The sequence below is a fragment of the Penicillium nucicola genome (assembly GCF_028828085.1).
Source record: "Penicillium nucicola strain IBT 29836 chromosome Unknown utg000009l, whole genome shotgun sequence".
In the NCBI taxonomy this organism is placed as follows: Eukaryota; Fungi; Ascomycota; class Eurotiomycetes; order Eurotiales; family Aspergillaceae; genus Penicillium; species Penicillium nucicola.
Window position 1 is genome coordinate 385401 of NW_026643133.1, and position 15346 is coordinate 400746.

Below are 15346 nucleotides of genomic sequence, written 5' to 3' on the forward strand. Positions count from 1 at the left end.
CTGTACAGGGAAGAACAAGAGAGACAAAAGAGACTGGGAAAAGACAAGCGTAAAGGAGGGCACACCATGGAGAGTGGGATGCCATATCCTCCTTACAATATAATCAATGTTCTACCCTCTCAGTCTGCTGCCCAAGGCTTAGATTTTTCGGTTCCCAAAGCGGCGGTTGAAACAATGGCCATGAATTCATTGGAAATTCCGGGTCCTAGGGATGTAGCCGTGAAGGAGTACGGCGAGTGGCAAATGTCGAATGTCGAAAATGACACACTGAAATCGGCATTTCGGCAAGTATGTGACGTGATGCTCGACAATGGTCTTGACCTTGAGCAGGTCTACAAGGACCAGGACCCAAAATTCTTTATTGAGAAAGGGATAAAAATAGGCATCGCTCGACGTGTCGTCGAGGACAGCGGATCATGGGCTGAGAAAGTCAAGAAAGCGATACCAATTTACGAAATACTCTAGGTTGGACAGGATTTGTTATGGATTAAGGCGTTTTCTGGGCGAGTATGTTGTATCACTGATCAGATTAGACAGCGTGACATCGGTTGGTATACGTAACAAAGAGCTATGCAGACACCAGGTCCCGTGTTTGGATAATTGCTTGAACGCTATATTGATGAAGAGTGTGTTAGGTCATATTTGGCACGCAGCTCGGACTATCAATTTCTAGGCATAATTTAATAAAAAGCACGATACACGTTTTTTTAATTATCTATTTATCAAATTGGAAGTTTTTGGGGTTCCGGGATTAGTGGAAGAGGAAATATGCAATCAGCTGGTAAATAGTGCGGAGAAGATTCTCTAGTATCCCGCGAACGACTGTTTCGTGGATTAGAATTATATACTGAGGTGGTCAACTTTGGTTGGTTCTGACTTACAAGGAGTACCTTTCATTGTTATACAAAGCCTGGCACATCTTCTGTTGTTCTTCTTTATCACGCCCAGAGCCGAACCCCGTAGCATTCAGAAGTGCCTCGCTAAAATTATATTCTTGAAAGAATAAGCTGGCAAATTCCAATGGTCTTGGATAAAAACCTGCTGATGCCCAGTCCAGCAAACAGACACGGCCATCATCCAACCATATAAGGTTTCTCGGGGCTATATCTAAATGGCACAGCACCAATGGACTAGGATCAAGATGAACCTCACCGTCTCCGGGAAAAAGCCGACTGTTGAACCAGTCCTCCACTTGTTGGACACTGCTGATGAATAGATCATTTGTATCTGGCCAGATCAAGCCAGTCGACGGGCCGCCACATAGGCTACCAGCTCTCTCCGAAGTGATAGAGCAAAAATATTCAAGAACTTTGGCAAGTTTTTGAATGTGAGATTCCGGAAGAGGGTCAATAGTCTTGCCCAGGACATAATCCGAGACCATGTAGCCCCAGCCCTCATCGTCCACAAAAAACTTATAAGCCCGAGGCACTAAGACGACGTTGGAATCAATTAAACTGTGCGCTTCTTCTTGATTCTTCGCCTCGTAGGAGGAGACGTGCTGGCCGAACTTGACTACTAAGTCATAATTTGGTAGCTTAACGACTCGGTTGCCATATTTCGAGCCTCCAATAAGTTGATCATCTGAGCAAGAGCGGCAAAAATCAATGACCGACTGGTGATTGTCTATCTGAACAGACATGGCGGTATCAAGAATTGAAAGAAGACACAGGCGGAGGGAGACTCCTGCAGGGGGTGTTGGGGGGGCGTGGGAGGTCTTCCGAAGGGATAGAAGCCGTTTATGATCTCGACCGCTTTCGCCCCTTTCGGATAATAAATAATCCGTTATCGCTCAACCCCTCCCAGAACACATTGAAAGCGATGCACCACACCCCCTCCGGTCCTTCTTGGTCAGCCGACTTTTCTTCCAGGAAGATGGTAAATTTAACTCCAAGTCAAGCTCTAGCGGATACCCGGCGTGTCAATTACATACGCGTTGTGGTTCACGCTGGTGCTGCAACGGATGGATCCGATAACCACTGGTCGATATATCTTCTCCTTCAATCTGGTGGATCAGTGCGTGTGAATATGGTGACAGACTACGGAGACATAAATGGGCGTCTGGAATGGACAGACCTTGCATACCTCCTCACCACTTCGGCCATACAACACTGGGATTTCCCGGTTACTATGGCCATTGAGGTTCGACATGTCGCCGATACAATCTACCGAAATCGGCGTCATCAATATCAGTTCTCCGGTGGGGGATCTGGCTGTCGTTTCTGGGTGTAAGCACAGTTCACTTGGAATTGATAGGTTGCCACCATTAACATTCATATAGTCGCACGATCATGTACGACCTTGAGAGCCCTGGCCGTAACTATATCGCCGTGGGAACATCAAATGAGTTGTGGCAACCCCTACAATACCTATACCGCCGGGGCAAAGATCCTTCGCGAATAAACTGGGTAGAGGGGAGCTTTTATTAGCCGCCAGAACAGCATTTTTGCCTTTTATGTACACACTGTAGCCACCGGTCTCGGCCAGAGAGGTAGTGGAGGATATCCATGCCCTCCAGCGACACTAATGACGAGGCCAAGGAGTCTGTTTAGAAAACACAGTACAGGTACCGCGGCATCGATCTTGTCACTCGGGGAAGACAAGCTTTTTTTTGTGAACTTACATGCTTACAACAATTAATGTAGTAACGCCTAGCAATTGATAATTCTATAAGCAAACGAGGATGTCCAAAATACTAAAGAAAAAAATTTGCCAAGAAAAACAGCCACAGGATCTAGCGAAATCTGTTTGAGGGGTCTTTTAGGGTCAATGATTAATTGAAGGGAGGAATGATGAAGACATGGTTAAGGAGTTTCAAGCATCGAAAACTTCTATGTTCAGGCCCGCATGTCGAGAATGTCCCCTGGCACTCTCTTCTTTCGCACCCACCATATTAATACACCACTCAAGGAAGGTATCAAAGCCTCGCTCGGGGTCTTTCTCATAGTAGTCCCAGTTACGCTTAATGAACCCCTTGAGCTCAGCAAAAAATTCTTCAATTGGGTTGAGGTCTGGTGAATACGGGGGCAAGTAGACCAGTTTCACCCCTGCGTCCGCGCACATTTGTTCAAGTCCTTCCGACCGGTGAAATGATGCGTTGTCCATGACTAGGACAGATTTAGGTTCTGGCCATCGCCCGCAGTGCTGGAGTAGCTGAGCTATAAAGCTTTCAAACACAGTGGCATCCGTAGAACCACGGAAGACACGCGATAGAATGATCCCATCCTGTGCATACGCAGGTAATACCTGGTACCTCTGATCACGATGGAATTGTGTTACTTGCAAGGGGGATGTGCCACGTGGTGCCCAGCCTGTCCGTCTGAACCCAACACGTTTATCGCATCCAGATTCATCAACATAGACCAGGTGATAGGATTTAAAGTCTGAAAGATTGTGCAGATAATAATCTCGTAAATCCGCGTTTTGTTCCTTAGCTTGTGTTCGTGCAGTTTTTTTTTTGACCAACCTTTTGCGACAAGGGCTCTTCTGATGCTGGAGGTTGTAACCAAGGCCTGAAACTCATCCCATAGGAATACAGCCATTTCCTCGAGGTAGAGGCCGGGTTTCTCACATAGGTGGTCACAGAGAGCTTCGACCATCAGGGGTGTCACGGTCCGTTTTCGTCCTACTCGGGTTTGTGGTGCGTATAAGCTTCCAAATTGTCGCAAGTTGTTGCGGATACTGATGATGGTCTGCTTGCTGCATTCAGCCTGTTCAACCATTTCAGACGTGGTAAAGGATTTGCTCTCTATCATATCACGGATGAGAACAAGCTTTGAAGGCGAGAGTCTTGGAGCCATGTCGCCTGGGCCAATAACTGCAATCAGTAAGCCGTTGTGCAGGATACGATATCACCCAAAGAGGGGTACCGCGTCTCCTGATTCGTGTAAATTACAGCTTGTATGGCGTATTATAAAATACATTCATTTTGTAGAAAGCGGTGTATATCGTTGTCCTTAAAATAACATCCAATCAGACCGCGTACATTTATGATAAATTCTCGGATGTACGCTAATGACGTTTGAGATCATCGCTATATTGTGGTCGAAATGACCGTACTAAAGTCTTCATGTTGATGTGAAGTACTGTATTGTTACGTTGAATCTCGTAGAGCTGCTTAGTAATTTTTGGCAAGATCACCTCACACGACCGCCACTTCTCCTCACATGCAGCGTAGCCTTTGTCAGAAGGCTGTGCTTACAGTACACGCGTATAGAGTAACTTCATACAGTACAAATAGCGCAAAAAAGCAAACAAAGCAAGGCCCAAACCCGACTATGCACTCGTGCCCAACAATAATTGATCAGGTCCGGTCTGACTGCCTTTCTCCACCGCTACTTACCCAGTGGCCATAGTTGTGCAACTCCGCCATAATCCATTTTTTTGTTCATCGATTTCAACGCTTCCAAAATTGAGCCAACCTTCGCATCAGAATGGATTCTTTATCTCATATAATAGATCCAGATGGGGAAGTGACCATAGTATTACGCAATGCAAGCAGTCCCTTCGCACAAGTAGATGAAAACTCATTTGCTCTTCTCACCTTCAACACCTTTCCATTGTTGTTTGGCAACGTCCGAAGCTCCCAGGCGGCGCTGGGAAGATCGGGGCTTTATTTTAGCCAGCTAGAGTCGAGTGTCGCGAAACGGAGCGGGGGGAATAAAAATAAAAAGAAGAAGAAGGAAAAGAAAAGAGAGGTCCCTGCTGAACATTCCCTCTCAGATGAGCCCGCTCCTGCTGCTGATGATGAGCCCGCTGCTGCTGATGAGCCCGCTGCTGCTGATGATGAGCCCGCTGCTGAAAAACTTCCTGCCAGCGAGTTCACTGAGAAGGAGGCTGCACTCGAGGAACAATTCGATTCATTCCCGGCTGACAGCTGCTTCCGTATTCAGGTCTCTGCGAAGCATTTGATGTTCGCCTCCCCGTTTTTCAAAAGACTACTGACTGGAGGCTGGAGGGAAAGTGTTACTTACTCCCAGAAGGGTAAAGTTGAGATCACCGCAGAGAGCTGGGATATTGAAGCTCTCATGATAATACTTCGGGCTATTCACGGCCAATTCAACCACATTCCTAAGAAGCTGAATCTGGAGATGCTGGTGCAAGTTGCCGTCATAGCAGACTACTATGAATGCCGGGATGTTTTGTGTCTTCTGATAGATATGTGGATTGACAAAGTGGAGGAGATTACCCCAAAATCTTCTAGGAATTTGATTTTATGGATATGGATCGCCTGGTTTTTCCAACTTCCTACCCAATTCAAAAGATCGACTTCTATTGCTATGTCACAGAGCAATGGCTGGATTGATAGTTTCGGGCTCCCAATCCCGAGATATGTCATAGGTGAGGACAAGTCCCTTTTCTTGAATGCTTCAAAACTCACAGCATCGTAGACGCGTTAAATGAATGTCGAGAGAAGGCTATCCAAGATTTGATTGTCCTCCTTAGTGAAACACGTGACGGATTTTTACTTGGCACTCGGGGCTGTCGTTATGAATGTCGCTCAATCATGTATGGGGCTCTAACTATGCAGATGCAATCGAGTGATCTGCTTTTGCTGACATCAGAGGCTCCATTCCCGGGGTTGAATTACACATCTTTTGTGCAGAGCGTCATGGCATTCACATCGCCAGCATGGTATGATTCATCCTTTCGATATTCGACCTATGGAACCAACTATACGCACCGCTGCCCTAACGCCTCCTGTGCATCTATATTTCAGAATCTGAATGAAACTGTGGAAGGACTAGAACTGAACCAGTTCACTAGTTCATGATTCAGGATCTGTGTCTGGCTACCTCGATCGTGATTTGGCTTTGATCAGAACATATCTTTCATGATGCGTTGTCGAACGTAGACTAGCTCGCTTCTTTGTCCTATTATCTCGCATAAGTCCAAGGCTAGTCACAATTGAGTCATGGTCGTTCGAACACAAACAATATAATTTAAGTATAAACTTGCAAAATCCTTTATTTCACTTGCCGGCGCGATAAGTTGGTATGTATCACTCGCCTTCTGCTAGGCGCTGCAGTATGTGCCTGCGGAGCTCGTCTTTATGAGTCATCGATTTTAGACATGTCTCAAAGGGAAAGCTCAATGTCGTCAACGACAGAACAAACGTGTGCTTTTCATTGTGCTTTTCATTGATCTGTGTATAGGCGTCGCGGCAATGAAACTGTGACTTTGCCAGACAATTCACTCGTGAACTTTCATATTCCATCTCCTCGTCCAACGGCGATGGGAAGGAGGGTTGCTTACATCCCCCGCCATCTAAGGACGGCTCTGAGCCTACATGGGGGAAAAAGCAACATCGGCAAAGCCCATTGTCCCACACCCAAAGATTTCTCATATTGGAGGTGGAAGTGTTCGAGACTCAACAGGTTTCCGAAATACCTCCGTTTGCACCGACACGAAGAGGTGGCGACAGATTCACTCTTTATCGCATCATAAGTGAGAACAGCCGGTCTAAGATATCAATGATAGTCAAAAGCTACTACGCAGGTAGTTACAGACTCATAGAAGGAAGAGAAAGTACCATACCTGCCAAACCGTGTTCCAAATTCGTGTAAAATACACCACTAATGGTACTGAAGACGTTTGGAAAGATACATATACTATTGCAGCAGGCGGTCTGGACAGCAATGCTAAAAATAACATCCAATCATAACCTACTTATTTAGGATTTCTTTTCCGGGAATCAAGTCGAAAGAGTGGGAGGTCAAACTGAATTCGAAAACTACTGTACTGCAACGATGAATGTACTCATACAATCTCTGTGTGCAGGTGGTGAAACTAATTTCGATCCATCCTGTACTGTCGAGCTCTGTATGAGAAGAAAGACCTTCGATATATAACGTATCCGGTAAGCGAGTGGTCAGTGTAAGCGAGTGGTCACCCCCGCGTCATGTTCGCGTTGGCTTTTAATTACATCAACTTCAACCACCTACCATGCCTCCAATTCGTACTGAAAAATCTCAAAAACGTGCCCAGCAAGAGGGTAGGCTTTTGTTAGCCATTGAAGCCTTTCAAGATGCAAAAGTCACCCCATTTGCGCGTTTAGCGCGTGATTTTGACGTACCGGTCACAACCCTTCGACGACGCCTAGCAGGCATTAAAAGTCGCGACGATACCCGCGCAAACAGCCATAAATTGACAATTACGGAGGAGATAGCTCTTGAGAATTGGATTTTCTCCTTGGACGATCGTGGAGCAGCCCCTAGACCGGCTACTGTACGAGAGGCAGCTAATTTACTACTTGCCGACCGTGGGCCTTCTCCGACCGTGTCTATCGGCGAAAAATGGGTCTACAACTTTATCCAACGGCATCCAAATCTCTCAATGCGATTCTCTAGAGCTTACGACTATCGGCGAGCTCTTTGTGAGGACCCAATTGAAATTAGGAAATGGTTCCAGCTAGTCAAAAACATGATTGGGAAGTACGGTATTACCGACGCCGATATCTACAACTTTGATGAGACTGGATTTGCCCTCGGTACGATTACTACGGCAAAAATCGTTACCCGGGCTACGTACGGCCGAAGATCTCTTCTACAGCCTGGAAATCGAGAATGGGTGACGTCAATTGAGGCAGTAAATGCGTTAGGATGGGCGTTGCCGCCCTGCGTCATTTTTAAAGGCAAGGTTTATATGAAGGCCTGGTTTACCTCTATAGCCCTTCCAAAAAACTGGCTTTTGACTGTTAGTGATAACGGATGGACTAATAACGCAATTACCCTCGAATGGCTTCAAAAAATCTTTATTCCTTCGACTACTAGCCGTACGAAGGGGCGTTATCGGCTTTTAATCCTCGATGGACATGGCAGTCACCTTACGCCTCAATTTGATCAAATTTGCTCTCAAAATCAGATTATTCCTATCTGCATGCCGGCGCATTCATCTCATCTTTTACAACCTCTTGATATTGGCTGTTTTAGCGTATTCAAACGCGCCTATAGCAAGGTTGTTGAAACGCAGACTAAACTCCGCCGGGTAAGTATTGATAAATCCGACTTTTTAGACGCTTTCTTGATAGCAAGAGAGGAAGCGTTTAAAAAGGAGAACATTATCAATAGCTTTGCCGGCGCTGGGCTTATTCCTTTTAACCCTGACCGCGTTATATCGAAGATTAACGTACGGGTTACTACTACCCCCCCCCCCCCCACGGCCGACTAGCCAGGGGAGCGATTCAAGCAAGAATTTCACCCCAAAAACGCCTCAATCATCTAAAGATCTACGGAGGCAAGCTTCGGCTATTAAGAAAATAGCTCAAACTGACCCCCAACGCCTAGCCGAAGCTATAGATCAGATGGAGAGAGGGTGTCAGATCGCGATACATAGCTTTACCCTAGCGCGTCAACAAATCTCTGATTTATTGGCCGCTAATGCTAAGGTCACGCGTAAAAAAACGCGTACGAAGGCTAGATTGGCGCATGAAGGAGGCTTACTAGTTGAGGAAGCTTTATCGCGTTTTAACGTTGATAGAGATGTCGAAAATGCTGTATCTGAGCAACCTGGCCCTACGTTGCCGACACCGATTCAGACCAATGAGAGGCGGCCGCAGCGTTGTGGGTTATGTAAATTACCTGGCCATAAGAGAAATAGGTGCCCAGATATGTCTAAATAGCCTCATTTTTTAATTAATTGGCGTTTTGGTTAAGAAATCGCAGTTTGTAGTACAAAATTGGTTGGGGGGTGACCACTCACTTACACTGACCACTCGCTTACCGGATACGTTAATTAATCGACCAAAACGCACCCCAGCCGCCAAAAATACTATGTCGTAAATTACCAATACCCCGTAATCTATTTTGTATAACGAAGGCCCGACCCTCGTGGTGAAGACCAGTATTAGAGTTACCGTATTGACATCCGTCGGTCGCACCCCATCAAAACTTTTCAGCCAAATTAGGGTCACCCACCACGCCACTTATAATCGCTCGATCGACTTCAAACTTTCACAGTCTATAGAGGAGGTAGTTAAATAGAACTTCCAAAAGCTTGAAGCAAAATTGCGACCGCTGACCCAGGACCTTTTTTTTCAACTTTCGCTGGACGGGTCCTGGGTACCCCGACCCGCTTTTCCCTCGATTTTTGGCCAACCACAGCCCTTAAAAAGTGGGTCCTGCCCAGGACCCGTCACTGTAATAGAGTTAGGGCCTAGACCTCTTCAACTCCCAAGGGACTAAATGGGAGTGCAATGGGACCCAGCCCTGTGGGACTCTCATGGGACTTATGTTTCAGCAGAATCGTGCCACCTGTGGCTTGCATAACTTATACAGCCTTTGACTGTTTCTTTCAGAATTAGGCTTACAGCCTACGGGCTTAGGGCTTAGTGAACAGGGTCCAAGCAAACAGTTCGAAAACATTAATAATCTGGGTTGATTCTTCGTCCAACCTTCACATATAATACGTAAAATCCTCATCCTCTCGTCTTGGACGCTTCTGTCTACTAGATACTCGTGTCTGTGTACTACTTTCAGGCAGAGCCTGAGCATCGTTATCAAACTTCGCCTCATCACCACCCTCCTGGCCCTGCTCGGGAGTACACTGTCGTCTTTTTCCCAGTTCCCGTTGAGTTAAGGGCCGTGTCTGTAACTCAACAGAAGGTTCATCCGGAAACGAAAGTGATTCATCCTCTTCATCATCACTAATCGGATCGGGAATTTGTTGAGGAAGGTCAGCTTCTTGACGCTCGTCTGCCTCTTGCCTTTCTTCAAAAGTATGACATACGTCCTCTAGTTTATCGTCTTCTCTATCCTGCTTGTTGAAGGATGAGATACATCGGAATATTATAATATCTTGGATTGTTGCGGCATTCAGTGATCCCCGGCGATAATGACAGACATCTCGAGCCGAGTTGAATACACGCTCGACGCCTGCACCGGTTGCAGGAATAGTGAAAACATCCCGTGCAACCCTTGCCAGTGTTGGAAATTCACGCTCGTGCTCTTTTCAGAAGGTCAGGTGACGCTTCAACATTGGTAGATTAACATGCGGGCGCTTGTATTCAATGGGCTAGATATTTGTAAACCAGAAATCACCTTTAACAGTAGGCTTTGAGCAAAATCGGATGATTAAGTCAGACAGATTGCCGCTTATCTTTCTTGTTCGGTCAGGTGACCCTAGTAGATGTAACATGTAGACCGCCATTTCCATGTTCCTTTGCCCCGCCATTTTGTCTTCAGCAGCATTCACTGAGGCGTATCCAGCAATACTATCGATTACTCACTTTGTGCACTTCTTATCAATGGCCGAGATATCCAATATTAGTGCACAAGATTTCGTCAAACACTACGTGCACCTTGCGGCCCTGAAAACGGAGTTTTTCCTGACTTTAATTTAGGATGCTTCCTCTCTACCATGGGCCTACTGTCAAAATTCGAGTCAAGACAAGTGATGCTGAGATTTCAATCTCAAGAGACTTGCTGTGCGAAAAATCACCTGTCTTCACAAAAATGTTCAAAAACGGCCATTTCAAGGAATCACAGGACCAAGCACTCGACCTAGAAGAGATGGATGGTGTTATCTCAACCCGTGCCCTTGAAGGACTTCTTCAATGGCTATACCGTGGCATCATCAGATTCGATATCGAGAGCCGCGAGGAGAATATCTCTGCTGCCATGGAGCTGGTAAGATTTGCAGACATGTATGAAATACCTGGATTGGAAGCCGAATTGGCAAAATATATCAAAGATGTACTTCTTGACGCTGATTTTGGACTCTACGGCATTGATCAAAACACATGGTTTATCAACTCCGATCACATCATCTCGGCATTGAATCTGCCTCGTGGTCATGCTGTACGACGCCTTCTGGCTGCTGCTTCGGTCGAAGGGTACATGCGAAGCGACGAATATAAATTTGCAGACCTGACTCAGAAGTATCCTTCGTTCGGTGCTGATCTACTCCGCGAGGTACAGTTGGCATTGCGTGGGGTGCGCCAGAGTGACTTATCTTTGGTTGATCCCATCCGCGGAGAGAGAATATACATAAATGATAGGTAAATTGTCAAAATGCTAAGAGCCTGCTATCCACTTTGGTCGGTTTCGGCAGCCGCTTTTTGCTCCGGTTGTCTGAACCAAATCAGATCTATCGCCAGCATATATCTTGAGCATGCCCATTACGTTGTCTTTCTCAAGCAAGACTAACCCGAACTCGTATTTAAAACTCATAGAGACATTCCAATCCAGTCTTCATCAAGTCTACTAAAAAGTATAAGATTAGATAATCGCCTTTTGGGACTTCATCACGAAGCCCAAGAAGTGTGAAATAGTTATCGATTAACGTTACTTGTCGAGGTTGGTGGAGATGAAGACCAATCTACCCCGCACTTTGCCTAAATTATAGCGCCTGGTTGGTCAGCAGAAGATAAATTCTTATGACCCAAGCAGTTTACGCTAGTTCTGCTGGCATTATCCTAGGAGAAGAGCACAATGCCTCTCAAGGGACTGCACAGGTTTGTGCTTTTCCAAAGTGGAGCACGGAGTAGCGTAGGACCAATGATGTCGAGCTAATAATATTGCACGGCCTGTGAACGCGATTCCAGTCGTTCTGAAGAATCAGTCCTCTTTTCACATATTGAAATGGGAGATGCTCGATGGCAGTCTGGTCAAAACAGACGGGTCGACAAATGGTGGCAAGAAAACCCAACAACAAGTCAGGTCTGTGAGCTCTAGACAGATGATGCCTATCAGGGATAATCAGATGCTATATCAAGGAGCATAACGATCATAAATCTTGAATCAGGAAATGAGTGGCATTGTTGTAACTGTCTATCCTTCTCTACAGTCGTAGGTTGCCCATAACCCTTCCTCGAGGATATCACTGCCTGAGGCAGTAATCATACAAGTGTCGTGATTTCCCCACTACAATATATGGTATAGCATCTCGAATATACTACACTCCTGGGCCATTATGGAGGAAAGTCTGATCATCTGCACCATATAGATGAGTACTGTAAGGCTTGGGTAACAAGTTTTAATCCGGAATACTTAAATTTTGCGCTACTTCCTCTCAATACCCCCTTTACCAAGTATGTATCTATCTGCAATATTATAGAAGGAATTATTATGCAATGAAATGGGAGATGCTCGATGGCAGTCTGGTCAAAACAGACGGGTCGACAAATGATGGCAAGAAAACCCAACAACAAGTCAGGTCTGTGAGCTCTAGGGTGGTAGCACAGCAATTCCTGTGTATCGGTACCGTGCAAATTTTCCGTTAAAAATGTAACCGCATGCAAAATCTCATTCATCATCCGCATTATAGGCGATTATTATGGTGAAAGTGATGGGGTGGATCATTAGAAAACAATATCCTTTGACTAGAACCCTGCCTGCGTCTTGGCATTGACACTGGTGTCAATGCCAAGATGCAGGGTTCCCCTCACAAGATACGTCAACCGACCATGTTCGGAGCAATTGTATTTGTCTAGGCAACTGCTGCCTGATAGAATAGGCAGTGTGAGACAACAAGAATATTCCAAGCCAGAGATCACATGAGCTTCTAATCCGACTTGGACTATCCCGCTAAATGCAGTGTTGCCCCACAAACCCCACCACTTATCTTTATTTTAACCCTTCTAAGATTTTGACAAAGTGTAAGCTTGTGTCGTGTAGACTGTGCGCAAGCTCGCATTATAAAGTAGTAGTCTTCCCTCTCCTTTTTGTAGGTATCTCACTCTTGTTCCAACAAAGACGTCTGTCCCGCAGTTCACAGTCTGATTTGCCTCTTAAGTAAGCTTTGAACAAATCACCCAAATCTCAAACCTGATCTGACAGGAGCCAGACCCGCTTGGAAATCATCAATATGTGCATTCGATTTGTGTATACCACTAAATTTGTCAACTGCACCGCACTGCCCAAGCACGTCATCACAAAATATGATCGTCAGCCGCCGTGCGGCAACACAAATTGCGGTGTTGCGGTGGATACAAGGACCAGCACATGGGCCAGTCTACCAAGAAGGGAGGCATATGTCCTAAGTGTTGAGGCTTAGAGAAGGCGATTTCGACGTTTCCTCCCTTCATGGCAGTTTTAGCTTCCTATTCTATATTCAAATTGATCTGTACGTATGTTCTCTCCGTCTACATAACTTGGCAATGATGGCGGCATAAAGTTGGGTGATAGGTTACGAAGGAAATCTGGCAGCTCCTGTCGCTATCTTTGTTTCTGCTGGATGGCACATCGAATGTGCTGAATACATTGAATGTTGATTTATAGCTGGGGGAAATCAACGACTGCAACAGCAGTGAACAGTCTTTTCCGCTACTAACTAAGGTAAATCGTTGAAATTGCAAATCTCACTTGCTTAACCTGCACGCTTCATTTTCGTATTTGTTTTCATTGTCAGCCTTTACCTTGACCATCCTAGTATGCTTTGTCAAAAGAGATCACCGTATGCCTTAAACTGCTGCTCAAGTCGTCCTTACAGGCCGAGAACATGATAGATTCTCAAGTACTAATAGAGACACAATGCGAAGCAACACGACCAGGAGACGTACATAATGTATCGATGTTCCAAATCTATCTTAGCGCCTAGGTAACTCGAATGAGAGAAAGATCTGAAACAACCTCAGCAGCCTGCCGGTATTGCTGTTTCCAACATTTTTCTGTAATTTGAGAGCAAGGATGATTTTCAGTCGGGAAGAGTCCATTTTGGAATCGTGACAAGATCTCTTCATCATCCTGTAAGCTGTCAAGTTCAGGAAAGACCTCATGCCCGGTCATAATAAAGTAAATGGCGGAACCAAGCGCAAAAAGATCGGTTGCCACACTCGCATAATCCCCATGGGCTCGAGGCTGATATGACTTTGAGCACTCCCGAGAGAGCCCATCTAGTATTGTGCCACCATCAACGGACTTCAGCATCCCCTGAAAGTCTGCAAGTAGTATATTGAGGTTTTCATCAAGCAGGAGATTACGAAGATTTATGTCACAGTGAATGACACGTTTTCCGTGGATATAAGTGATTGCTTCGGCAGCTTGCTTACACCAAAGAAGCTTTGTACTGAGAGGTATGAATGACTGTGATGTGATATAATCGATCAGAGAACCGTTGGATGCGCGCTGTAGAACAAGACCATTGTCCGTGAGGCCTTTTGAGGCGATAACCCGGGGATGGCTTCCAAGAGCATCAAGAAGCTGGGCCTCTATTTGAATGCTCTGATAATTGCCAGGGATACATGGATATTTCAAGACTGTGAACTCATCAATGGCACCGACGAAACACTCGCCACCGCGACCGATAATCTCCGTAACCCCGGGGGGATAATATCGTGGCACCTCTATAAATTCAACATGGGAATCAGCATTAACAGGCTCAGCCGAGTCATTCTGTAACCATAAGCAATCAATGAACTCAAAATTACCCCTTGGTACTTACAATTGCGGAAATATGTAGAGAAGACGTATCATTCGCGTCAGAATCACTGGCATGTGTCCGACCTCGTAAGGCCTTGAAGATTGAGCCGAATACGATATGTAAATGGAACCATATGGCTTGGAATAGGGGAAAAGCCCGGGAACAAAGAACGCGTATGATAGATGACATGTTGTGAAGAGGAGATGTGAAAAAAGTTTTGGTGTCCAATATATTGAAGGGGTAACTATGCAAACGATGCAAACCACTCAAAGTACCTAAATGATCCAAAATATTGAAACTATTCAAACTAAGTAATATAGTAGCAACAAACTAATCAAACATACCACAATATCGCGCGTGGCCACCGCTTGACCTAAGAAGCAAAGATCGGTGCTAATTGTCATTCACGTCTTACTTGATAGCTATGTGCATATGCCAAGGTGCAAAGCGTTTCACTCGGGGGGCAATAATCCAATAAAATTCTGTTGTTGGTAAGCTGAAGGGGTCAGTGCAGTGGTCGCGCGACTCTGGTGATTCTCACCCTAAACTCACCCGGGCGACACCCACCGGACTACTGGTTGTACATAAAGCCACACGCCGGTAACTTAGTAATTTGGTGACCACTAGCGAATCCTTATTGTTGTATGTTTTTTGTTTTGTAGGCTGTTTTTCAGGTGTCTTGGTTGATGCTTTTTTTTGGTTATCTGGCTTCTCGACCTGTCGTGGCATGCTGTCCGATTTATATCACGACAATAATGACGTCATAGTTAAATTCGTTCGGTTTGAACAAGGGATCTCACTCTAGAAATAACAGTATCAGCTTTTTGCACTTGCACCTAGGCCTTGAGCCAAGAAGCGGAGGGCCAGGGAGTATGAGATGTCCGACATGTTGGACGCATTTGGGCCTCAAAATGCGGTTCAACCGGGTTTCCAACCGGTCGGGAACAAATAAGCAGAGTTGAACGGTGCCGTTTGCACATTGTGAAGACAT

General features: G+C 45.6%; 6 protein-coding genes across 6 annotated transcripts; 3 read left to right on the forward strand and 3 right to left on the reverse strand.

The window, feature by feature from the left end:
- Positions 1-877: 877 nt before the first annotated feature.
- On the reverse strand, positions 878-1639 carry N7511_008451 (uncharacterized protein; the record flags this gene model as incomplete). Its single annotated transcript, XM_057130828.1, has 1 exon — positions 878-1639. The coding sequence occupies one exon, from the start codon at positions 1637-1639 to the stop codon at positions 878-880; it is 762 nt and encodes a 253-aa protein (XP_056981559.1).
- A 233-nt stretch (positions 1640-1872) lies between these two features.
- Positions 1873-2426, forward strand: N7511_008452 (uncharacterized protein; the record flags this gene model as incomplete). The annotated part of the gene is made up of 2 exons (XM_057130829.1): positions 1873-2225; positions 2279-2426. 2 exons carry the CDS (start codon positions 1873-1875, stop codon positions 2424-2426), a joined length of 501 nt encoding a protein of 166 aa, XP_056981560.1.
- A 2004-nt stretch (positions 2427-4430) lies between these two features.
- N7511_008453 (BTB/POZ domain-containing protein) lies at positions 4431-5770 on the forward strand (the record flags this gene model as incomplete). The annotated part of the gene is made up of 2 exons (XM_057130830.1): positions 4431-5337; positions 5388-5770. 2 exons carry the CDS (start codon positions 4431-4433, stop codon positions 5768-5770), a joined length of 1290 nt encoding a protein of 429 aa, XP_056981561.1.
- A 3620-nt stretch (positions 5771-9390) lies between these two features.
- Positions 9391-10167, reverse strand: N7511_008454 (uncharacterized protein; the record flags this gene model as incomplete). The annotated part of the gene is made up of 2 exons (XM_057130831.1): positions 9391-9941; positions 10035-10167. The coding sequence occupies 2 exons, from the start codon at positions 10165-10167 to the stop codon at positions 9391-9393; spliced, it is 684 nt and encodes a 227-aa protein (XP_056981562.1).
- A 281-nt stretch (positions 10168-10448) lies between these two features.
- On the forward strand, positions 10449-10997 carry N7511_008455 (uncharacterized protein; the record flags this gene model as incomplete). Its single annotated transcript, XM_057130832.1, has 1 exon — positions 10449-10997. One exon carries the CDS (start codon positions 10449-10451, stop codon positions 10995-10997), a length of 549 nt encoding a protein of 182 aa, XP_056981563.1.
- A 2532-nt stretch (positions 10998-13529) lies between these two features.
- N7511_008456 (uncharacterized protein) lies at positions 13530-14544 on the reverse strand (the record flags this gene model as incomplete). Its single annotated transcript, XM_057130833.1, has 2 exons — positions 13530-14327; positions 14377-14544. The coding sequence occupies 2 exons, from the start codon at positions 14542-14544 to the stop codon at positions 13530-13532; spliced, it is 966 nt and encodes a 321-aa protein (XP_056981564.1).
- Between the last annotated feature and the right edge of the window lie 802 nt (positions 14545-15346).